At 52.5% G+C, this 24569-nt stretch overlaps 1 protein-coding gene across 1 annotated transcript in view; it reads left to right on the plus strand.

Annotated features, from left to right (window-relative positions):
* The window catches only part of LOC145862543 (polycystin-1), a 58342-nt gene that overhangs the window by 25154 nt on the left and 8619 nt on the right, over nt 1-24569 (plus strand). Inside the window, exons 2-4 of the mRNA XM_082966926.1 lie at nt 15973-16044; nt 16462-16533; nt 23828-23899. Of these exons, the coding sequence (XP_082823052.1) occupies nt 15973-16044; nt 16462-16533; nt 23828-23899 (216 nt within the window). The remainder of the gene's footprint in view (nt 1-15972; nt 16045-16461; nt 16534-23827; nt 23900-24569) is intronic.

Genomic DNA, 24569 nt, shown 5'->3' on the forward strand with positions numbered 1-24569 from the left:
TATCCCCCTGCCTATCCCCCTGCCTATCCCCCTGCTTATCCCCCTGCCTATCCCCCTGCCTATCCCCCTGCCTATCCCCCTGCTTATCCCCCTGCCTATCCCCCTGCCTATCCCCCTGCCTATCCCCCTGCTTATCCCCCTGCCTATCCCCCTGCCTATCCCCCTGCTTATCCCCCTGCCTATCCTCCTGCCTATCCCCCTGCCTATCCCCCTGCCTATCCTCCTGCCTATCCCCCTGCCTATCCCCCTGCCTATCCTCCTGCCTATCCCCCTGCCTATCCTCCTGCCTATCCCCCTGCCTATCCCCCTGCCTATCCTCCTGCCTATCCCCCTGCCTATCTCATGACTTTTTTCACCCCAATACGCATGTCATTTCTCATTTGAGTGCAATGAATATGAATGGGACATATTGACACATGATCCTCATCAGGTCTTCCCTGGTGGAGACCCCAAGTCAGCTTCTTGTCCAATTCTTAATCCGGTTCTGCGCAGAGACGCCTCGCTCACACTGGGCGGCTGAAATGGGCAGCACCAGCACAAGCTGCACCAACTCCATCCAGTATGTTCTAGGGAAAAGATGATATCTTTCAGTTTCATTTAAACTCTTACCATTAACTTAGGATACCATACATAACCACTCAGGACTGTTAGTCGACCTTGTAATCGTGCCTGTAGGGGTCCTTTGTCAACATGGTCTCCCACAGGCCACTGGAGGACTTGTCCTTGAAATTGTGGCTGACCAGGATTTTCAGCCCCTGCCACTCATCCTGGATTGCAGCCATGTTGCACCCTGATCTGCAGGATTGAACAGAGCAAGTGAGTTTGCAAATATGCAAACATAACATTGTCTCATATGGCAATGCAGTGTCAAATAAATTCTTACCTCTCTAGAGGCTCCTTGAAATGCCTCATCAGTTCTGCCACACCATCATGGCCAAAGGTGAGAAGGCTGGCCTGGTCTTCTGGCCATGTGTCAGAGTTTAGCCCTCTGAAAGACTCCACTGGGGTCTGGACACCCTCATCCTTCAGCAAACCACCAAACCTGGTTTTGAGATCATCCACGCCGATGTTGATGGCCGCCTCCATGTGCTGCTTCAGCTGGGGATTGGTGAGGTCCGTGAAGCCTTTCAGATTCCCCTTCAGTGTTATACCCTTTAACAGAAATAACACACACACACACAGACACACACACCAACACACAATGAAATGTCTGGCCATCTGAAAAACATGGAAAGACTTCTCCACTGCATTTCCCTCCTTATCCTCAAATTGTTCTATTGGGCAACAAATACATTGATTCTCACACTGAGAATCTGTCTTAAGCGTCGATTTTAATCATCAATTTCTCTTACATCCTAACAAGCTCTCATCATAACACACCAGGAATCTCCTCTCATCACCCCGCTGCTGAGCAAGCATGGTCTGGATCTTCTCCAGCATGCCTCCTGCCTTTGTCCTAAGCTTTAGAGCTTCCTGTCTGGTCACTGTCTTCCTCAACTCTGATGTGGCTTGGGGGAGGATCAGGTCATTCCTCTGCAGGGTGAGGCTAAGTGAGGACAGCTCCTCAAACATGTCTGAGAGAAAACGGCAGAATACACACACGAGTGCATTCTCCATTTCCTGTTTTATCTGTTAAGTAGTCAGTAAATAAACTGTCACCTGTCAATTACTTGATTCTGAAAGTTCTTTTGAGTCTTGAACCTATTTTTTTTTTTTAAACTAGTGTGGTATTACATTTCCTGTGTAAAACTGATCTTCTTTGCCCGCCCTTGAACTTCCGCTGTTGTTGATGCTACGGCCAGGTGCTCCATGGTCTGCAGAACAACGGACTACTGGCCTTCGTCAGTGGCAAGGTCCTTGTCTTGTCCATGCCGTAGGAACACTTTGAGGGCTCTGTGGACGTGGGGGATCCATCCAAGGTCCTTGTCTTGTCCATGCCGTAGGAACACTTTGAGGGCTCTGTGGACGTGGGGGATCCATCCAAGGTCTTTGTCTTGTCCATGCCGTAGGAACACTTTGAGGGCTCTGTGGACATGGGGGATCCAGCGAGTTCCCTTGACGCTAGACAGTGTGTAAATATCCACACCGAGCTCTTGCCCAAGAACATAGAGCTCTCGTTTGGATTTTCCGTCTTCCATATCAGATTCAGACGATCCTACACCTCTTTCTCCTGAATGGTCAGTATTGCCAGCTCTAGTCTGTGAAAGTCAGAACAGAATCTTCCAAACAATTCACCGTCTCCTTCCCCCCTGTCTCTTGTGCCAACAGAAAACAATAATTCTGTGGTATTTCCCATTCCAACACTTAGCACACGCACACAGACACACACACACAGTATTGTTTAACATTCTCTGCTAGCAAATAAAACTAAATCATAGAGAATGTATTAGTTACAAACCTATGTGGCATACAGTGGATTGGGATTTACAACTAGTCTAAAGAAGACCAGTTTTATTGCTTCTTTAATCAGAACCGTTTTCAGCTGTGCTAACATAATTGCAAAAGGATTTTCTAATGATCAATTAGCCTTTTAAAATGATAAACTTGGATTAGCTAACACAACGTGCCATTGGAACACAGGACTGATGGTTGCTGATAATGGGCTTCCGAACGCCTGTGTAGATATTCCATTAAAAATCAGCCGTTTCCAGCTACAATAGTCATTTACAACATTAACAATGTCTACACTGTATTTGTGATCAATTTGATGTTATTTTAATGGACAGAAAATGTGCTTTTCTTTCAAAAACAAGGACATTTCTGAGTGACCCCAATCTTTTGAACGGTAGTGTAATATATGTATTTATTTTTAATGACATTTTTTAATTCATTTTCACAGGCACTGCTTACCCTGACCGTGTGTGTGTGTGTGTGTGTGTGTGTGTGTGTGTGTGTGTGTGTGTGTGTGTGTGAGAGAGAGTTTTACAAAAGGGGACAGTGGTAACACCAGATAGGATCTCTCCTAATCATCAACTAGAATAGGAGGGGGCAACTCACACACACTTCTCCCCAATAGTGATGAGTTTAACAGAGCACCAGAACAGAGCGGTGACCAAGCCACAAGGCCCAAGACAGCCGCCAGACCCCCCCCCCCCCCTTCAGTCTTTCTGGAGGATATGTTGCTCCCCCCTCTCTCTCCCTCTCTCTTTTCCCGCTCTCTTACAGAGCTCGTCTGGAATGTGCAGATGTTTCCCTTTGGGAATGGCCGCCCTTGCCTGCACACACACACACTCACTCACTCACTCACTCACTCACTCACTCACTCACTCACTCACTCACTCACTCACTCACTCACTCACTCACTCACTCACTCACTCACTCACTCACTCACTCACTCACTCACTCACTCACTCACTCACTCACTCACTCACTCACACACACACACACTCACTCACTCACTCACTCACTCACTCACTCACTCACTCACTCACTCACTCACTCACTCACTCACTCACTCACTCACTCACTCACTCACTCACTCACTCACTCACTCACTCACTCACTCACACACACTGTAAACACAGATCAGATGACATTTCCATGTATAGCGAGCTGGTCTCTGAGTGAGACTGAACTGATGTGTGTAGGACTTTCCACATTTATACACACATTGTGTCTTACGATGAGACGTGTCTATTTCCCTCCCTCTCATCCTCCCTTCTTTCTCTCTCCCTCCCTCGCTCTGGTGGAGTTAAGAGACAGTCTCTCTCTCCCTCCCTGTAGTTCCCACAGAGCAGGTGTCTCCCTGTAGTCCCACAGAGCAGGTGTCTCCCTGTAGTCCCACAGAGCAGGTGTCTCCCTGTAGTCCCACAGAGCAGGTGTCTCCCTGTAGTCCCACAGAGCAGGTGTCTCCCTGTAGTCCCACAGAGCAGGTGTCTCCCTGTAGTCCCACAGAGCAGGTGTCTCCCTGTAGTCCCACAGAGCAGGTGTGGTAAAGCAGTGATCCTAGTGGATGTTTGTTCTGTGTCTGGACCCATTAGGGCTGTATTTCTGTCTTCATTAGTGGATGTTTGTTCTGTGTCTGGACCCATTAGGGCTGTATTTCTGTCTTCATTAGTGGATGTTTGTTCTGTGTCTGGACCCATTAGGGCTGTATTTCTGTCTTCATTAGTGGATGTTTGTTCTGTGTCTGGACCCATTAGGGCTGTATTTCTGTCTTCATTAGTGGATGTTTGTTCTGTGTCTGGACCCATTAGGGCTGTATTTCTGTCTTCATTAGTGGATGGATGGAGGGGGATTCCTAGTCACTTGAACCGAAATGTGTGTCCCACATTTAACCCCAACAACCCTCTGAGTCAGAGAGGTGTGGGGGGCTGCCTTAATGGGGTCCACGTCATCAGCACCCGGGGGGCTGCCTTAATGGGGGTCCACATCATCAGCACCCGGGGGGCTGCCTTAATGGGGGTCCACGTCATCAGCACCCGGGGGGCTGCCTTAATGGGGGTCCACATCATCAGCACCCGGGGGACAGTTGTTAATGGGGGTCCACGTCATCAGCACCCGGGGGACAGTTGTTAATGGGGGTCCACGTCATCAGCACCCAGGGACAGTTGTTAATGGGGGTCCACGTCATCAGCACCCGGGGACAGTTGTTAATGGGGGTCCACGTCATCAGCACCCGGGGACAGTTGTTAATGGGGGTCCACGTCATCAGCACCCGGGGACAGTTGTTAATGGGGGTCCACGTCATCAGCACCCGGGGACAGTTGTTAATGGGGGTCCACGTCATCAGCACCCGGGGACAGTTGTTAATGGGGGTAACAGCTGCTTTGCTCCAGGGCACCTTGGGCAGCTCGGGGATTCGAACCAGCGACCTAGCGGTTAAGAGTGGCCCGACACTCTTAACCACTAGGCTAGTGGCCCGACACTCTTAACCGCTAGGCTAGTGGCCCGACACTCTTAACCGCTAGGCTAGTGGCCTGACACTCTTAACCGCTAGGCTAGTGGCCCTACACTCTTAACAACTAGGCTAGTGGCCCGACACTCTTAACAGCTAGGCTAGTGGCCCTACACTCTTAACAGCTAGGCTAGTGGCCCGACACTCTTAACAGCTAGGCTAGTGGCCCTACACTTTTAACCGCTAGGCTAGTGGCCCTACACTCTTAACCGCTAGCCTAGTGGCCCTACACTCTTACCCGCTAGGCTAGTGGCCCTACACTCTTAACCGCAAGGCTAGTGGCCCTACACTCTTAACCGCAAGGCTAGTGGCCCTACACTCTTAACCGCTAGGCTAGTGGCCCTACACTCTTAACCGCTAGGCTAGTGGCCCTACACTCTTAACCGCAAGGCTAGTAGTGGCCCTACACTCTTACCCGCTAGGCTAGTGGCCCTACACTCTTAACCACTAGGCTAGTGGCCCGGCACTCTTAACAGCTAGGCTAGTGGCCCTACACTCTTACCCGCTAGGCTAGTGGCCCTACACTCTTAACACCTAGGCTAGTGGCCCGACACTCTTAACCGCTAGGCTAGTGGCCTGACACTCTTAACCGCTAGGCTAGTGGCCCTACACTCTTAACAACTAGGCTAGTGGCCCGACACTCTTAACAGCTAGGCTAGTGGCCCTACACTCTTAACAGCTAGGCTAGTGGCCCGACACTCTTAACAGCTAGGCTAGTGGCCCTACACTTTTAACCGCTAGGCTAGTGGCCCTACACTCTTAACCGCTAGCCTAGTGGCCCTACACTCTTACCCGCTAGGCTAGTGGCCCTACACTCTTAACCGCAAGGCTAGTGGCCCTACACTCTTAACCGCAAGGCTAGTGGCCCTACACTCTTAACCGCTAGGCTAGTGGCCCTACACTCTTAACCGCTAGGCTAGTGGCCCTACACTCTTAACCGCAAGGCTAGTAGTGGCCCTACACTCTTACCCGCTAGGCTAGTGGCCCTACACTCTTAACCGCTAGGCTAGTGGCCCTACACTCTTAACCGCTAGGCTAGTGGCCCTACACTCTTAACCGCTAGGCTAGTGGCCCGACACTCTTAACAGCTAGGCTAGTGGCCCTACACTCTTAACAGCTAGGCTAGTGGCCCTACACTCTTAACCACTAGGCTAGTGGCCCGGCACTCTTAACAGCTAGGCTAGTGGCCCTACACTCTTACCCGCTAGGCTAGTGGCCCTACACTCTTAACAGCTAGGCTAGTGGCCCGACACTCTTAACCGCTAGGCTAGTGGCCTGACACTCTTAACCGCTAGGCTAGTGGCCCTACACTCTTAACAACTAGGCTAGTGGCCCGACACTCTTAACAGCTAGGCTAGTGGCCCTACACTCTTAACAGCTAGGCTAGTGGCCCGACACTCTTAACAGCTAGGCTAGTGGCCCTACACTTTTAACCGCTAGGCTAGTGGCCCTACACTCTTAACCGCTAGCCTAGTGGCCCTACACTCTTACCCGCTAGGCTAGTGGCCCTACACTCTTAACTGCAAGGCTAGTGGCCCTACACTCTTAACCGCAAGGCTAGTGGCCCTACACTCTTAACCGCTAGGCTAGTGGCCCTACACTCTTAACCGCTAGGCTAGTGGCCCTACACTCTTAACCGCAAGGCTAGTAGTGGCCCTACACTCTTACCCGCTAGGCTAGTGGCCCTACACTCTTAACCGCTAGGCTAGTGGCCCTACACTCTTAACCGCTAGGCTAGTGGCCCTACACTCTTAACCGCTAGGCTAGTGGCCCTACACTCTTAACCGCTAGGCTAGTGGCCCTACACTCTTAACAGCTAGGCTAGTGGCCCTACACTCTTAACAGCTAGGCTAGTGGCCCGACACTCTTAACAGCTAGGCTAGTGGCCCTACACTCTTAACAGCTAGGCTAGTGGCCCTACACTCTTAACCACTAGGCTAGTGGCCTGGCACTCTTAACAGCTAGGCTAGTGGCCCTACACTCTTACCCGCTAGGCTAGTGGCCCTACACTCTTAACAGCTAGGCTAGTGGCCCGACACTCTTAACCGCTAGGCTAGTGGCCTGACACTCTTAACCGCTAGGCTAGTGGCCCTACACTCTTAACAACTAGGCTAGTGGCCCGACACTCTTAACAGCTAGGCTAGTGGCCCTACACTCTTAACAGCTAGGCTAGTGGCCCGACACTCTTAACAGCTAGGCTAGTGGCCCTACACTTTTAACCGCTAGGCTAGTGGCCCTACACTCTTAACCGCTAGGCTAGTGGCCCTACACTCTTAACCGCTAGGCTAGTGGCCCTACACTCTTAACAGCTAGGCTAGTGGCCCGACACTCTTAACAGCTAGGCTAGTGGCCCTACACTCTTAACAGCTAGGCTAGTGGCCCTACACTCTTAACCACTAGGCTAGTGGCCCGGCACTCTTAACAGCTAGGCTAGTGGCCCTACACTCTTACCCGCTAGGCTAGTGGCCCTACACTCTTAACAGCTAGGCTAGTGGCCCGACACTCTTAACCGCTAGGCTAGTGGCCTGACACTCTTAACCGCTAGGCTAGTGGCCCTACACTCTTAACAACTAGGCTAGTGGCCCGACACTCTTAACAGCTAGGCTAGTGGCCCTACACTCTTAACCGCTAGGCTAGTGGCCCTACACTCTTAACCGCAAGGCTAGTAGTGGCCCTACACTCTTACCCGCTAGGCTAGTGGCCCTACACTCTTAACCGCTAGGCTAGTGGCCCTACACTCTTAACCGCTAGGCTAGTGGCCCTACACTCTTAACCGCTAGGCTAGTGGCCCGACACTCTTAACAGCTAGGCTAGTGGCCCTACACTCTTAACAGCTAGGCTAGTGGCCCTACACTCTTAACCACTAGGCTAGTGGCCCGGCACTCTTAACAGCTAGGCTAGTGGCCCTACACTCTTACCCGCTAGGCTAGTGGCCCTACACTCTTAACAGCTAGGCTAGTGGCCCGACACTCTTAACCGCTAGGCTAGTGGCCTGACACTCTTAACCGCTAGGCTAGTGGCCCTACACTCTTAACAACTAGGCTAGTGGCCCGACACTCTTAACAGCTAGGCTAGTGGCCCTACACTCTTAACAGCTAGGCTAGTGGCCCGACACTCTTAACAGCTAGGCTAGTGGCCCTACACTTTTAACCGCTAGGCTAGTGGCCCTACACTCTTAACCGCTAGCCTAGTGGCCCTACACTCTTACCCGCTAGGCTAGTGGCCCTACACTCTTAACTGCAAGGCTAGTGGCCCTACACTCTTAACCGCAAGGCTAGTGGCCCTACACTCTTAACCGCTAGGCTAGTGGCCCTACACTCTTAACCGCTAGGCTAGTGGCCCTACACTCTTAACCGCAAGGCTAGTAGTGGCCCTACACTCTTACCCGCTAGGCTAGTGGCCCTACACTCTTAACCGCTAGGCTAGTGGCCCTACACTCTTAACCGCTAGGCTAGTGGCCCTACACTCTTAACCGCTAGGCTAGTGGCCCTACACTCTTAACAGCTAGGCTAGTGGCCCTACACTCTTAACAGCTAGGCTAGTGGCCCGACACTCTTAACAGCTAGGCTAGTGGCCCTACACTCTTAACAGCTAGGCTAGTGGCCCTACACTCTTAACCACTAGGCTAGTGGCCCGGCACTCTTAACAGCTAGGCTAGTGGCCCTACACTCTTACCCGCTAGGCTAGTGGCCCTACACTCTTAACAGCTAGGCTAGTGGCCCGACACTCTTAACCGCTAGGCTAGTGGCCTGACACTCTTAACCGCTAGGCTAGTGGCCCTACACTCTTAACAACTAGGCTAGTGGCCCGACACTCTTAACAGCTAGGCTAGTGGCCCTACACTCTTAACAGCTAGGCTAGTGGCCCGACACTCTTAACAGCTAGGCTAGTGGCCCTACACTTTTAACCGCTAGGCTAGTGGCCCTACACTCTTAACCGCTAGCCTAGTGGCCCTACACTCTTACCCGCTAGGCTAGTGGCCCTACACTCTTAACTGCAAGGCTAGTGGCCCTACACTCTTAACCGCAAGGCTAGTGGCCCTACACTCTTAACCGCTAGGCTAGTGGCCCTACACTCTTAACCGCTAGGCTAGTGGCCCTACACTCTTAACCGCAAGGCTAGTAGTGGCCCTACACTCTTACCCGCTAGGCTAGTGGCCCTACACTCTTAACCGCTAGGCTAGTGGCCCTACACTCTTAACCGCTAGGCTAGTGGCCCTACACTCTTAACCGCTAGGCTAGTGGCCCTACACTCTTAACAACTAGGCTAGTGGCCCGACACTCTTAACAGCTAGGCTAGTGGCCCTACACTCTTAACAGCTAGGCTAGTGGCCCGACACTCTTAACAGCTAGGCTAGTGGCCCTACACTTTTAACCGCTAGGCTAGTGGCCCTACACTCTTAACCGCTAGCCTAGTGGCCCTACACTCTTACCCGCTAGGCTAGTGGCCCTACACTCTTAACTGCAAGGCTAGTGGCCCTACACTCTTAACCGCAAGGCTAGTGGCCCTACACTCTTAACCGCTAGGCTAGTGGCCCTACACTCTTAACCGCTAGGCTAGTGGCCCTACACTCTTAACCGCAAGGCTAGTAGTGGCCCTACACTCTTACCCGCTAGGCTAGTGGCCCTACACTCTTAACCGCTAGGCTAGTGGCCCTACACTCTTAACCGCTAGGCTAGTGGCCCTACACTCTTAACCGCTAGGCTAGTGGCCCTACACTCTTAACCGCTAGGCTAGTGGCCCTACACTCTTAACAGCTAGGCTAGTGGCCCTACACTCTTAACAGCTAGGCTAGTGGCCCTACACTCTTAACAGCTAGGCTAGTGGCCCTACACTCTTAACCACTAGGCTAGTGGCCTGGCACTCTTAACAGCTAGGCTAGTGGCCCTACACTCTTACCCGCTAGGCTAGTGGCCCTACACTCTTAACAGCTAGGCTAGTGGCCCGACACTCTTAACCGCTAGGCTAGTGGCCTGACACTCTTAACCGCTAGGCTAGTGGCCCTACACTCTTAACAACTAGGCTAGTGGCCCGACACTCTTAACAGCTAGGCTAGTGGCCCTACACTCTTAACAGCTAGGCTAGTGGCCCGACACTCTTAACAGCTAGGCTAGTGGCCCTACACTTTTAACCGCTAGGCTAGTGGCCCTACACTCTTAACCGCTAGGCTAGTGGCCCTACACTCTTAACCGCTAGGCTAGTGGCCCTACACTCTTAACAGCTAGGCTAGTGGCCCGACACTCTTAACAGCTAGGCTAGTGGCCCTACACTCTTAACAGCTAGGCTAGTGGCCCTACACTCTTAACCACTAGGCTAGTGGCCCGGCACTCTTAACAGCTAGGCTAGTGGCCCTACACTCTTACCCGCTAGGCTAGTGGCCCTACACTCTTAACAGCTAGGCTAGTGGCCCGACACTCTTAACCGCTAGGCTAGTGGCCTGACACTCTTAACCGCTAGGCTAGTGGCCCTACACTCTTAACAACTAGGCTAGTGGCCCGACACTCTTAACAGCTAGGCTAGTGGCCCTACACTCTTAACCGCTAGGCTAGTGGCCCTACACTCTTAACCGCAAGGCTAGTAGTGGCCCTACACTCTTACCCGCTAGGCTAGTGGCCCTACACTCTTAACCGCTAGGCTAGTGGCCCTACACTCTTAACCGCTAGGCTAGTGGCCCTACACTCTTAACCGCTAGGCTAGTGGCCCGACACTCTTAACAGCTAGGCTAGTGGCCCTACACTCTTAACAGCTAGGCTAGTGGCCCTACACTCTTAACCACTAGGCTAGTGGCCCGGCACTCTTAACAGCTAGGCTAGTGGCCCTACACTCTTACCCGCTAGGCTAGTGGCCCTACACTCTTAACAGCTAGGCTAGTGGCCCGACACTCTTAACCGCTAGGCTAGTGGCCTGACACTCTTAACCGCTAGGCTAGTGGCCCTACACTCTTAACAACTAGGCTAGTGGCCCGACACTCTTAACAGCTAGGCTAGTGGCCCTACACTCTTAACAGCTAGGCTAGTGGCCCGACACTCTTAACAGCTAGGCTAGTGGCCCTACACTTTTAACCGCTAGGCTAGTGGCCCTACACTCTTAACCGCTAGCCTAGTGGCCCTACACTCTTACCCGCTAGGCTAGTGGCCCTACACTCTTAACTGCAAGGCTAGTGGCCCGACACTCTTAACCGCAAGGCTAGTGGCCCTACACTCTTAACCGCTAGGCTAGTGGCCCTACACTCTTAACCGCTAGGCTAGTGGCCCTACACTCTTAACCGCAAGGCTAGTAGTGGCCCTACACTCTTACCCGCTAGGCTAGTGGCCCTACACTCTTAACCGCTAGGCTAGTGGCCCTACACTCTTAACCGCTAGGCTAGTGGCCCTACACTCTTAACCGCTAGGCTAGTGGCCCTACACTCTTAACAGCTAGGCTAGTGGCCCTACACTCTTAACAGCTAGGCTAGTGGCCCGACACTCTTAACAGCTAGGCTAGTGGCCCTACACTCTTAACAGCTAGGCTAGTGGCCCTACACTCTTAACCACTAGGCTAGTGGCCCGGCACTCTTAACAGCTAGGCTAGTGGCCCTACACTCTTACCCGCTAGGCTAGTGGCCCTACACTCTTAACAGCTAGGCTAGTGGCCCGACACTCTTAACCGCTAGGCTAGTGGCCTGACACTCTTAACCGCTAGGCTAGTGGCCCTACACTCTTAACAACTAGGCTAGTGGCCCGACACTCTTAACAGCTAGGCTAGTGGCCCTACACTCTTAACAGCTAGGCTAGTGGCCCGACACTCTTAACAGCTAGGCTAGTGGCCCTACACTTTTAACCGCTAGGCTAGTGGCCCTACACTCTTAACCGCTAGGCTAGTGGCCCTACACTCTTAACCGCTAGGCTAGTGGCCCTACACTCTTAACAGCTAGGCTAGTGGCCCGACACTCTTAACAGCTAGGCTAGTGGCCCTACACTCTTAACAGCTAGGCTAGTGGCCCTACACTCTTAACCACTAGGCTAGTGGCCCGGCACTCTTAACAGCTAGGCTAGTGGCCCTACACTCTTACCCGCTAGGCTAGTGGCCCTACACTCTTAACAGCTAGGCTAGTGGCCCGACACTCTTCACCGCTAGGCTAGTGGCCTGACACTCTTAACCGCTAGGCTAGTGGCCCTACACTCTTAACAACTAGGCTAGTGGCCCGACACTCTTAACAGCTAGGCTAGTGGCCCTACACTCTTAACAGCTAGGCTAGTGGCCCGACACTCTTAACAGCTAGGCTAGTGGCCCTACACTTTTAACCGCTAGGCTAGTGGCCCTACACTCTTAACCGCTAGCCTAGTGGCCCTACACTCTTACCCGCTAGGCTAGTGGCCCTACACTCTTAACTGCAAGGCTAGTGGCCCTACACTCTTAACCGCAAGGCTAGTGGCCCTACACTCTTAACCGCTAGGCTAGTGGCCCTACACTCTTAACCGCTAGGCTAGTGGCCCTACACTCTTAACCGCAAGGCTAGTAGTGGCCCTACACTCTTACCCGCTAGGCTAGTGGCCCTACACTCTTAACCGCTAGGCTAGTGGCCCTACACTCTTAACCGCTAGGCTAGTGGCCCTACACTCTTAACCGCTAGGCTAGTGGCCCTACACTCTTAACCGCTAGGCTAGTGGCCCTACACTCTTAACAGCTAGGCTAGTGGCCCTACACTCTTAACAGCTAGGCTAGTGGCCCGACACTCTTAACAGCTAGGCTAGTGGCCCTACACTCTTAACAGCTAGGCTAGTGGCCCTACACTCTTAACCACTAGGCTAGTGGCCCGGCACTCTTAACAGCTAGGCTAGTGGCCCTACACTCTTACCCGCTAGGCTAGTGGCCCTACACTCTTAACAGCTAGGCTAGTGGCCCGACACTCTTAACCGCTAGGCTAGTGGCCTGACACTCTTAACCGCTAGGCTAGTGGCCCTACACTCTTAACAACTAGGCTAGTGGCCCGACACTCTTAACAGCTAGGCTAGTGGCCCTACACTCTTAACAGCTAGGCTAGTGGCCCGACACTCTTAACAGCTAGGCTAGTGGCCCTACACTTTTAACCGCTAGGCTAGTGGCCCTACACTCTTAACCGCTAGGCTAGTGGCCCTACACTCTTAACCGCTAGGCTAGTGGCCCTACACTCTTAACAGCTAGGCTAGTGGCCCGACACTCTTAACAGCTAGGCTAGTGGCCCTACACTCTTAACAGCTAGGCTAGTGGCCCTACACTCTTAACCACTAGGCTAGTGGCCCGGCACTCTTAACAGCTAGGCTAGTGGCCCTACACTCTTACCCGCTAGGCTAGTGGCCCTACACTCTTAACAGCTAGGCTAGTGGCCCGACACTCTTAACCGCTAGGCTAACACTCTTAACCGCTAGGCTAGTGGCCCGACACTCTTAACAGCTAGGCTAGTGGCCCTACACTCTTAACAGCTAGGCTAGTGGCCCTACACTCTTAACCACTAGGCTAGTGGCCCGGCACTCTTAACAGCTAGGCTAGTGGCCCGACACTCTTAACCGCTAGGCTAGTGGCCTGACACTCTTAACCGCTAGGCTAGTGGCCCTACACTCTTAACAACTAGGCTAGTGGCCCGACACTCTTAACAGCTAGGCTAGTGGCCCTACACTCTTAACAGCTAGGCTAGTGGCCCGACACTCTTAACAGCTAGGCTAGTGGCCCTACACTTTTAACCGCTAGGCTAGTGGCCCTACACTCTTAACCGCTAGCCTAGTGGCCCTACACTCTTACCCGCTAGGCTAGTGGCCCTACACTCTTAACTGCAAGGCTAGTGGCCCTACACTCTTAACCGCAAGGCTAGTGGCCCTACACTCTTAACCGCTAGGCTAGTGGCCCTACACTCTTAACCGCTAGGCTAGTGGCCCTACACTCTTAACCGCAAGGCTAGTAGTGGCCCTACACTCTTACCCGCTAGGCTAGTGGCCCTACACTCTTAACCGCTAGGCTAGTGGCCCTACACTCTTAACCGCTAGGCTAGTGGCCCTACACTCTTAACCGCTAGGCTAGTGGCCCTACACTCTTAACAGCTAGGCTAGTGGCCCTACACTCTTAACAGCTAGGCTAGTGGCCCGACACTCTTAACAGCTAGGCTAGTGGCCCTACACTCTTAACAGCTAGGCTAGTGGCCCTACACTCTTAACCACTAGGCTAGTGGCCCGGCACTCTTAACAGCTAGGCTAGTGGCCCTACACTCTTACCCGCTAGGCTAGTGGCCCTACACTCTTAACAGCTAGGCTAGTGGCCCGACACTCTTAACCGCTAGGCTAGTGGCCTGACACTCTTAACCGCTAGGCTAGTGGCCCTACACTCTTAACAACTAGGCTAGTGGCCCGACACTCTTAACAGCTAGGCTAGTGGCCCTACAATCTTAACAGCTAGGCTAGTGGCCCGACACTCTTAACAGCTAGGCTAGTGGCCCTACACTTTTAACCGCTAGGCTAGTGGCCCTACACTCTTAACCGCTAGGCTAGTGGCCCTACACTCTTAACCGCTAGGCTAGTGGCCCTACACTCTTAACAGCTAGGCTAGTGGCCCGACACTCTTAACAGCTAGGCTAGTGGCCCTACACTCTTAACAGCTAGGCTAGTGGCCCTACACTCTTAACCACTAGGCTAGTGGCCCGGCACTCTTAACAGCTAGGCTAGTGGCCCTACACTCTTACCCGCTAGGCTAGTGGCCCTACACTCTTAACAGCTAGGCTAGTGGCCCGACACTCTTAACCGCTAGGCTAGTGGCCTGACACTCTTAACCGCTAGGCTAGTGGCCCTACACTCTTAACAACTAGGCTAGTGGCCCGACACTCTTAACCGCTAGGCTAGTGGCCCTACACTCTTAACAGCTAGGCTAGTGGCCCGACACTCTTAACAGCTAGGCTAGTGGCCCTACACTTTTAACCGCTAGGCTAGTGGCCCTACACTCTTAACCGCTAGCCTAGTGGCCCTACACTCTTACCCGCTAGGCTAGTGGCCCTACACTCTTAACTGCAAGGCTAGTGGCCCTACACTCTTAACCGCAAGGCTAGTGGCCCTACACTCTTAACCGCTAGGCTAGTGGCCCTACACTCTTAACCGCTAGGCTAGTGGCCCTACACTCTTAACCGCAAGGCTAGTAGTGGCCCTACACTCTTACCCGCTAGGCTAGTGGCCCTACACTCTTAACCGCTAGGCTAGTGGCCCTACACTCTTAACAGCTAGGCTAGTGGCCCGACACTCTTAACCGCTAGGCTAGTGGCCTTACACTCTTAACCGCTAGGCTAGTGGCCCTACACTCTTAACCGCTAGGCTAGTGGCCCTACACTCTTAACCGCTAGGCTAGTGGCCCTACACTCTTAACCGCTAGGCTAGTGGCCCTACACTCTTAACCGCTAGGCTAGTGGCTCTACACTCTTAACCGCTAGGCTAGTGGCCCTACACTCTTAACCGCTAGGCTAGTGGCCCTACACTCTTAACCGCTAGGCTAGTGGCCCTACACTCTTAACCGCTAGGCTAGTGGCCCTACACTCTTAACCGCTAGGCTAGTGGCCCTACACTCTTAACAGCTTGGCTAGCTGCCTCCATGGGGGATGGAAGGAGAGAGGATGAGGTTGGCAGTACAATAGATTTTCTGCCTAATTGCAGCAGATGAGTGGGAATTTCTGGAGGTGTGTGTGTGTGTGTGTGTGTGTGTGTGTGTGTGTGTGTGTGTGTGTGTGTGTGTGTGTGTGTGTGTGTGTGTGTGTGTGTGTGTGTGTGTGTGTGTGTGAATATTCCTACTGCGAGGAGGATCAGGAGGGAATGAAAAACTACATTTCAGTTATTAATATACACTGTCAGGATACTTAGTGGGTTTAGATAAAACACCTCAAATATTACACGTTACTGTTTGTGTTTGTGTTCCTGTTTACATCTGTACATTCCAGACACACATTTATTTCTAATTTGTGTTTGTACCAGTTTTCAGGTGTGTGTGTGTGTGTGTGTGTGTGTGTGTGTGTGTGTGTGTGTGTCTGTGTGTTAACGATCTGTCCCCCAGTCAGTCAGTAATTGTAATGTTTTATTTCCTCCTTACAGAGATCTGTCCAGGAACCGTATCTCATCTCTAGAACCAAGTCTCTTTGATCAACTCACCTCCCTACGAGAACTGTGAGTATAGCTGGCTGTGTGTTTGTGTCTGTGTGTGTGTGTGTGTGTGTGTGTGTGTGTGTGTGTGTGTGTGTGTGTGTGTGTTGGTCCATGTCTGATAACATCTCCTCCTCTCTCCCCCCTCTCTTTTTCTCCTCCCCCTCTCTCTTTCTCTCCCTTTCTCTCTCTCCTCCCCCTCTCTCTCCCTCTCCCTTTCTCTCTCTCCTCCCCCCTCTCTCCCTCTCTCTCTCGCTCTTTCTCCTCCCCTCTCTCTCTCTCTCTCACTGTCTCTCTCTCCTCTCCCTCTCTTTCTCTCCCTTTCTCTCTCTCCTCCCCCTCTCTCTCCCTCTCCCTTTCTCTCTCTCCTCCCCCCTCTCTCCTCCCCCTCTCTCTCTCTCTCTCTCTCTCTCTCTCTCTCACTCTCTCTCTCTCTCTCAGGTATCTACAGGACAACAGAATCAGTGTTCTCCCCAGAGGGGTCTTCTGCTCCAGGCCCCTGTCCTCTATACTGTATGTCACCTAGAGGAGGAGAGGGGGATGATGGGAGGAGAGAGGGGGATGATGGGAGGAGAGAGGGGGATGATGGGAGGAGAGAGGGGGAGGAAGGGGGGAAGGACTGAAAGGAGGAGGAGGGAGGAGAGGAAAATCAGTGTGGTTTAGTCTGTATTTAAGTAGGCAGAACCCCCAGGAGAGGTCTGGCTGTGCTGAGAGGAACACACACCAATCACCGAACCATTAAGCACAATTCTAGCTGGCTTCTCCTCCTGCTCTGTCGGCTCTACTTCCAGATCTCTCTCTCTCCTTCTCTCTCTCCCTCCATCCATCCATCTCTCTCTCTCCTTCTCTCTCCCTCCATCCATCTCTCTCTCTCCTTCTCTCCCTCCATCCATCTCTCTCTCTCCTTCTTGCCCTCCCTCATCCATCATCTCCCTCTTTAAACCTCAACCATCCTCTCACCCCACCAAATGCCTCCACCCTCTCCTTCACAGCTTTCTTCTTGGCATCCAACCCCTCCTTCTCTCTGCCACTCCTTTCTCGTCCCCCTTTCCTTTCCTCCTACCAGTCTGTTCCAGTGTTTTCCATCAGCACTGTCCAAACCACCACACAGCCAGACATTATGGAGGTGGGAGGTTTAACTAGGGGAAGAGGGGCCATTATGGAGGGTGGGAGTTTAACTAGGGGAAGAGGGGCCATTATGGAGGGTGGGAGGTTTAACTAGGGGAAGAGGGGTCATTATGGAGGGTGGGAGGTTTAACTAGGGGAAGAGGGGCCATTATGGAGGGTGGGAGGTTTAACTAGGGGAAGAGGGGCCATTATGGAGGTGGGAGGTTTAACTAGGGGAAGAGGGGCCATTATGGAGGGTGGGAGGTTTAACTAGGGGAAGAGGGGCCATTATGGAGGGTGGGAGGTTTAACTAGGGGAAGAGGGGCCATTATGGAGGGTGGGAGGTTTAACTAGGGGAAGAGGGGCCATTATGGAGGGTGGGAGGTTTAACTAGGGGAAGAGGGGCCATTATGGAGGTGGGAGGTTTAACTAGGGGAAGAGGGGCCATTATGGAGGTGGGAGGTTTAACTAGGGGAAGAGGGGCCATTATGGAGGGTGGGAGGTTTAACTAGGGGAAAAGGGGCCATTATGGAGGGTGGGAGGTTTAACTAGGGGAAGAGGGGCCATTATGGAGGTGGGAGGTTTAACTAGGGGAAGAGGGGCCATTATGGAGGGTGGGAGGTTTAACTAGAGGAAGAGGGGCCATTATGGAGGTGGGAGGTTTAACTAGGGGAAGAGGGGCCATTATGGAGGGTGGGAGGTTTAACTAGGGGAAGAGGGGCCATTATGGAGGGTGGGAGGTTTAACTAGGGGAAGAGGGGCCATTATGGAGGTGGGAGGTTTAACTAGGGGAAGAGGGGCCATTATGGAGGTGGGAGGTTTAACTAGGGGAAGAGGGGCCATTATGGAGGGTGGGAGGTTTAACTAGGGGAAAAGGGGCCATTATGGAGGGTGGGAGGTTTAACTAGGGGAAGAGGGGCCATTATGGAGGTGGGAGGTTTAACTACGGGAAGAGGGGCCATTATGGAGGGTGGGAGGTTTAACTAGGGGAAGAGGGGCCATTATGGAGGGTGGGAGGTTTAACTAGGGGAAGAGGGGCCATTATGGAGTTGTGAGGTTTAACTAGGGGAAGAGGGGCCATTATGGAGGTGGGAGGTTTAACTAGGGGAAGAGGGGCCATTATGGAGGGTGGGAGGTTTAACTACGGGAAGAGGGGCCATTATGGAGGTGGGAGGTTTAACTAGGGGAAGAGGGGCCATTATGGAGGGTGGGAGGTTTAACTACGGGAAGAGGGGGCATTATGGAGGTGAGAGGTTTAACTAGGGGAAGAGGGGCCATTATGGAGGTGGGAGGTTTAACTACGGGAAGAGGGGCCATTATGGAGGGTGGGAGGTTTAACTAGGGGAAGAGGGGCCATTATGGAGGGTGGGAGGTTTAACTAGGGGAAGAGGGGCCATTATGGAGTTGTGAGGTTTAACTAGGGGAAGAGGGGCCATTATGGAGGTGGGAGGTTTAACTAGGGGAAGAGGGGCCATTATGGAGGTGAGAGGTTTAACTAGGGAAGAGGGGCCATTATGGAGGTGGGAGGTTTAACTAGGGGAAGAGGGGCCATTATGGAGGGTGGGAGGTTTAACTAGGGGAGGGGGCATTATGGAGGTGGAGGTTTAACTAGGGGAAGAGGGGCCATTATGGAGGTGGGAGGTTTAACTACGGGAAGAGGGGCCATTATGGAGGGTGGGAGGTTTAACTAGGGGAAGAGGGGCCATTATGGAGGGTGGGAGGTTTAACTAGGGGAAGAGGGGCCATTATGGAGTTGTGAGGTTTAACTAGGGGAAGAGGGGCCATTATGGAGGTGGGAGGTTTAACTAGGGGAAGAGGGGCCATTATGGAGGGTGGGAGGTTTAACTAGGGGAAGAGGGGCCATTATGGAGGTGGGAGGTTTAACTAGGGGAAGAGGGGCCATTATGGAGGTGGGAGGTTTAACTAGGGGAAGAGGGGCCATTATGGAGGGTGGGAGGTTTAACTAGGGGAAGAGGGGCCATTATGGAGGTGGGAGGTTTAACTACGGGAAGAGGGGCCATTATGGAGGTGGGAGGTTTAACTACGGGAAGAGGGGCCATTATGGAGGTGGGAGGTTTAACTACGGGAAGAGGGGCCATTATGGAGGTGGGAGGTTTAACTAGGGGAAGAGGGGCCATTATGGAGGTGGGAGGTTTAACTAGGGGAAGAGGGGCCATTATGGAGGGTGAGAGGTTTAACTAGGGGAAGAGGGGCCATTATGGAGGTGGGAGGTTTAACTAGGGGAAGAGGGGCCATTATGGAGGGTGGGAGGTTTAACTACGGGAAGAGGGGCCATTATGGAGGTGGGAGGTTTAACTACGGGAAGAGGGGCCATTATGGAGGGTGGGAGGTTTAACTACGGGAAGAGGGGCCATTATGGAGGTGGGAGGTTTAACTACGGGAAGAGGGGCCATTATGGAGGGTGGGAGGTTTAACTACGGGAAGAGGGGCCATTATGGAGGTGGGAGGTTTAACTACGGGAAGAGGGGCCATTATGGAGGTGGGAGGTTTAACTAGGGGAAGAGGGGCCATTATGGAGGTGGGAGGTTTAACTAGGGGAAGAGGGGCCATTATGGAGGGTGAGAGGTTTAACTAGGGGAAGAGGGGCCATTATGGAGGTGGGAGGTTTAACTAGGGGAAGAGGGGCCATTATGGAGGGTGGGAGGTTTAACTACGGGAAGAGGGGCCATTATGGAGGTGGGAGGTTTAACTACGGGAAGAGGGGCCATTATGGAGGGTGGGAGGTTTAACTAGGGGAAGAGGGGGCATTATGGAGGTGGGAGGTTTAACTACGGGAAGAGGGGCCATTATGGAGGGTGGGAGGTTTAACTAGGGGAAGAGGGGGCATTATGGAGGTGGGAGGTTTAACTACGGGAAGTGGGGCCATTATGGAGGGTGGGAGATTTAACTACGGGAAGAGGGGCATTATGGAGGTGGGAGGTTTAACTAGGGGAAGAGGGGCCATTATGGAGGGTGGGAGGTTTAACTAGGGGAAGAGGGGCCATTATGGAGGTGGGAGGTTTAACTAGGGGAAGAGGGGCCATTATGGAGGGTGGGAGGTTTAACTACGGGAAGAGGGGCCATTATGGAGGTGGGAGGTTTAACTACGGGAAGAGGGGCCATTATGGAGGTGGGAGGTTTAACTACGGGAAGAGGGGCCATTATGGAGGTGGGAGGTTTAACTACGGGAAGAGGGGCCATTATGGAGGGTGGGAGGTTTAACTACGGGAAGAGGGGCCATTATGGAGGTGGGAGGTTTAACTACGGGAAGAGGGGCCATTATGGAGGTGGGAGGTTTAACTAGGGGAAGAGGGGCCATTATGGAGGGTGGGAGGTTTAACTAGGGGAAGAGGGGCCATTATGGAGGTGGGAGGTTTAACTAGGGGAAGAGGGGCCATTATGGAGGTGGGAGGTTTAACTAGGGGAAGAGGGGCCATTATGGAGGTGGGAGGTTTAACTACGGGAAGAGGGGCCATTATGGAGGTGGGAGGTTTAACTACGGGAAGAGGGGCCATTATGGAGGTGGGAGGTTTAACTAGGGGAAGAGGGGCCATTATGGAGGGTGGGAGGTTTAACTAGGGGAAGAGGGGCCATTATGGAGGTGTGAGGTTTAACTAGGGGAAGAGGGGCCATTATGGAGGTGGGAGGTTTAACTAGGGGAAGAGGGGCCATTATGGAGGGTGGGAGGTTTAACTAGGGGAAGAGGGGCCATTATGGAGGTGGGAGGTTTAACTAGGGGAAGAGGGGCCATTATGGAGGTGGGAGGTTTAACTACGGGAAGAGGGGCCATTATGGAGGTGGGAGGTTTAACTAGGGGAAGAGGGGCCATTATGGAGGGTGGGAGGTTTAACTACGGGAAGAGGGGCCATTATGGAGGTGGGAGGTTTAACTAGGGGAAGAGGGGCCATTATGGAGGTGGGAGGTTTAACTACGGGAAGAGGGGCCATTATGGAGGGTGGGAGGTTTAACTAGGGGAAGAGGGGCCATTATGGAGGTGGGAGGTTTAACTACGGGAAGAGGGGCCATTATGGAGGGTGGGAGGTTTAACTACGGGAAGAGGGGCCATTATGGAGGTGGGAGGTTTAACTACGGGAAGAGGGGCCATTATGGAGGTGGGAGGTTTAACTACGGGAAGAGGGGCCATTATGGAGGGTGGGAGGTTTAACTAGGGGAAGAGGGGCCATTATGGAGGGTGCGAGGTTTAACTAGGGGAAGAGGGGCCATTATGGAGGTGTGAGGTTTAACTAGGGGAAGAGGGGCCATTATGGAGGTGGGAGGTTTAACTAGGGGAAGAGGGGCCATTATGGAGGGTGGGAGGTTTAACTAGGGGAAGAGGGGCCATTATGGAGGGTGGGAGGTTTAACTAGGGGAAGAGGGGCCATTATGGAGGTGGGAGGTTTAACTACGGGAAGAGGGGCCATTATGGAGGTGGGAGGTTTAACTAGGGGAAGAGGGGCCATTATGGAGGGTGGGAGGTTTAACTAGGGGAAGAGGGGCCATTATGGAGTTGTGAGGTTTAACTAGGGGAAGAGGGGCCATTATGGAGGTGGGAGGTTTAACTAGGGGAAGAGGGGCCATTATGGAGGGTGAGAGGTTTAACTAGGGGAAGAGGGGCCATTATGGAGGTGGGAGGTTTAACTAGGGGAAGAGGGGCCATTATGGAGGGTGGGAGGTTTAACTACGGGAAGAGGGGCCATTATGGAGGTGGGAGATTTAACTACGGGAAGAGGGGCCATTATGGAGGTGGGAGGTTTAACTACGGGAAGAGGGGCCATTATGGAGGTGGGAGGTTTAACTACGGGAAGAGGGGCCATTATGGAGGTGGGAGGTTTAACTAGGGGAAGAGGGGCCATTATGGAGGTGGGAGGTTTAACTAGGGGAAGAGGGGCCATTATGGAGGGTGAGAGGTTTAACTAGGGGAAGAGGGGCCATTATGGAGGTGGGAGGTTTAACTAGGGGAAGAGGGGCCATTATGGAGGGTGGGAGGTTTAACTACGGGAAGAGGGGCCATTATGGAGGTGGGAGATTTAACTACGGGAAGAGGGGCCATTATGGAGGTGGGAGGTTTAACTACGGGAAGAGGGGCCATTATGGAGGTGGGAGGTTTAACTACGGGAAGAGGGGCCATTATGGAGGTGGGAGGTTTAACTAGGGGAAGAGGGGCCATTATGGAGGTGGGAGGTTTAACTAGGGGAAGAGGGGCCATTATGGAGGGTGAGAGGTTTAACTAGGGGAAGAGGGGCCATTATGGAGGTGGGAGGTTTAACTAGGGGAAGAGGGGCCATTATGGAGGGTGGGAGGTTTAACTACGGGAAGAGGGGCCATTATGGAGGTGGGAGGTTTAACTACGGGAAGAGGGGCCATTATGGAGGGTGGGAGGTTTAACTAGGGGAAGAGGGGGCATTATGGAGGTGGGAGGTTTAACTACGGGAAGAGGGGCCATTATGGAGGGTGGGAGGTTTAACTAGGGGAAGAGGGGGCATTATGGAGGTGGGAGGTTTAACTACGGGAAGTGGGGCCATTATGGAGGGTGGGAGATTTAACTACGGGAAGAGGGGCATTATGGAGGTGGGAGGTTTAACTAGGGGAAGAGGGGCCATTATGGAGGGTGGAGAGGTTTAACTAGCGGGAAGAGGGGCCATTATGGAGGTGGGAGGTTTAACTACGGAGGGGGCCGGGAAGAGGGGCCATTATGGAGGGTGGGAGGTTTAACTACGGGAAGAGGGGCCATTATGGAGGTGGGAGATTTAACTACGGGAAGAGGGGCCATTATGGAGGTGGGAGGTTTAACTACGGGAAGAGGGGCCAGTATGGAGGTGGGAGGTTTAACTACGGGAAGAGGGGCCATTATGGAGGTGGGAGGTTTAACTAGGGGAAGAGGGGCCATTATGGAGGTGGGAGGTTTAACTAGGGGAAGAGGGGCCATTATGGAGGTGGGAGGTTTAACTAGGGGAAGAGGGGCCATTATGGAGGTGGGAGGTTTAACTACGGGAAGAGGGGCCATTATGGAGGTGGGAGGTTTAACTACGGGAAGAGGGGCCATTATGGAGGTGGGAGGTTTAACTAGGGGAAGAGGGGCCATTATGGAGGTGGGAGGTTTAACTACGGGAAGAGGGGCTGTTTCATTTACATTTAATTGTACCTTTATTTTAGCAGGCAGGTCAATTACAAACAAGGGTAGAATGTAAAGTGTGGAGGTTAGAGAGGGTGTGGAGGTTAGAGAGGGCGTGGAGGTTAGAGAGGGCGTGGAGGCTAGAGAGGGCGTGGCGGTTAGAGAGGGCGTGGAGGTTAGAGAGGGCGTGGAGGTTAGAGAGGGCGTGGCGGTTAGAGAGGGCGTGGACGTTAGAGAGGGCGTGGAGGTTAGAGAGGGCGTGGAGGTTAGAGAGGGCGTGGAGGTTAGAGAGGGCGTGGACGTTAGAGAGGGCGTGGACGTTAGAGAGGGCGTGGAGGTTAGAGAGGGCGTGGAGGTTAGAGAGGGCGTGGAGGTTAGAGAGGGCGTGGCGGTTAGAGAGGGCGTGGACGTTAGAGAGGGCGTGGAGGTTAGAGAGGGCGTGGCGGTTAGAGAGGGCGTGGACGTTAGAGAGGGCGTGGACGTTAGAGAGGGCGTGGAGGTTAGAGAGGGCGTGGAGGTTAGAGAGGGCGGAGGTTGTCATGGTGATATGTGTCTGTCATCCTCTGTCTCGTTCTTTCTCTTTTTCAGAGATTTGAGTAACAACCAGATCACCACCATAGAAGAAGAAATATGTGATAATTTATTTAATTTAACAGAAATGTAAGTAAGAGCACTCTACTCTCTCTTTCTCTCTCAATTCAATTCAAGGGCTTTATTGACATAGGAAACATATGTTAACATTGCTAAAGCAAGTGAAGTAGATCATTTACAAAAGTGAAATAAACAATACAAATGAACAGTAAACATTACACTCACAGAGGTTTCAAAATAAAGACATTTCAAATGTATATATACAGTGTTGTAACGATGTACAAATGGTTAAAGTACAAAAGGGAAAATAAATAGACATAAGTATGGGTTGTATTTACAATGGTGTTTGTTCTTCACTGGTTGACCTTTTCTTGTGGCAACAGGTCACAAATCTTCTCTTTCTCTCTGACTTTCTGTCTTTCTCTCTTTGTCTTCTCTCTTTCTCGTTCTCTCTCTTTCTCTCTCTCTTTCTCTCTCTTTCTCTCTCTCTTTCTCTTTCTCCTTTTCTCGTTCTCTCTTTCTGGTTAGGTAAGTGTGTGATTATTAAAGATGTTTATCTCAGTCCTGATGACCTGATGTCCTACTGTTATATGGTATATGTCTCTATATGGTATGTACTTCATTAGAAACTGGCTGGTTGGAGCCCTGAATGCTGACTGACTGACAGCTGTGGTATATCAGACTGTGAGAACAGCACTTAGTCGCTGTATATTGGCCATATACCACACCCCCTTCGGGC

This window comes from Salmo salar, chromosome 02 (assembly GCF_965601325.2).
Source record: "Salmo salar chromosome 02, fSalSal1, whole genome shotgun sequence".
Lineage (NCBI taxonomy): Eukaryota > Metazoa > Chordata > Actinopteri > Salmoniformes > Salmonidae > Salmo > Salmo salar.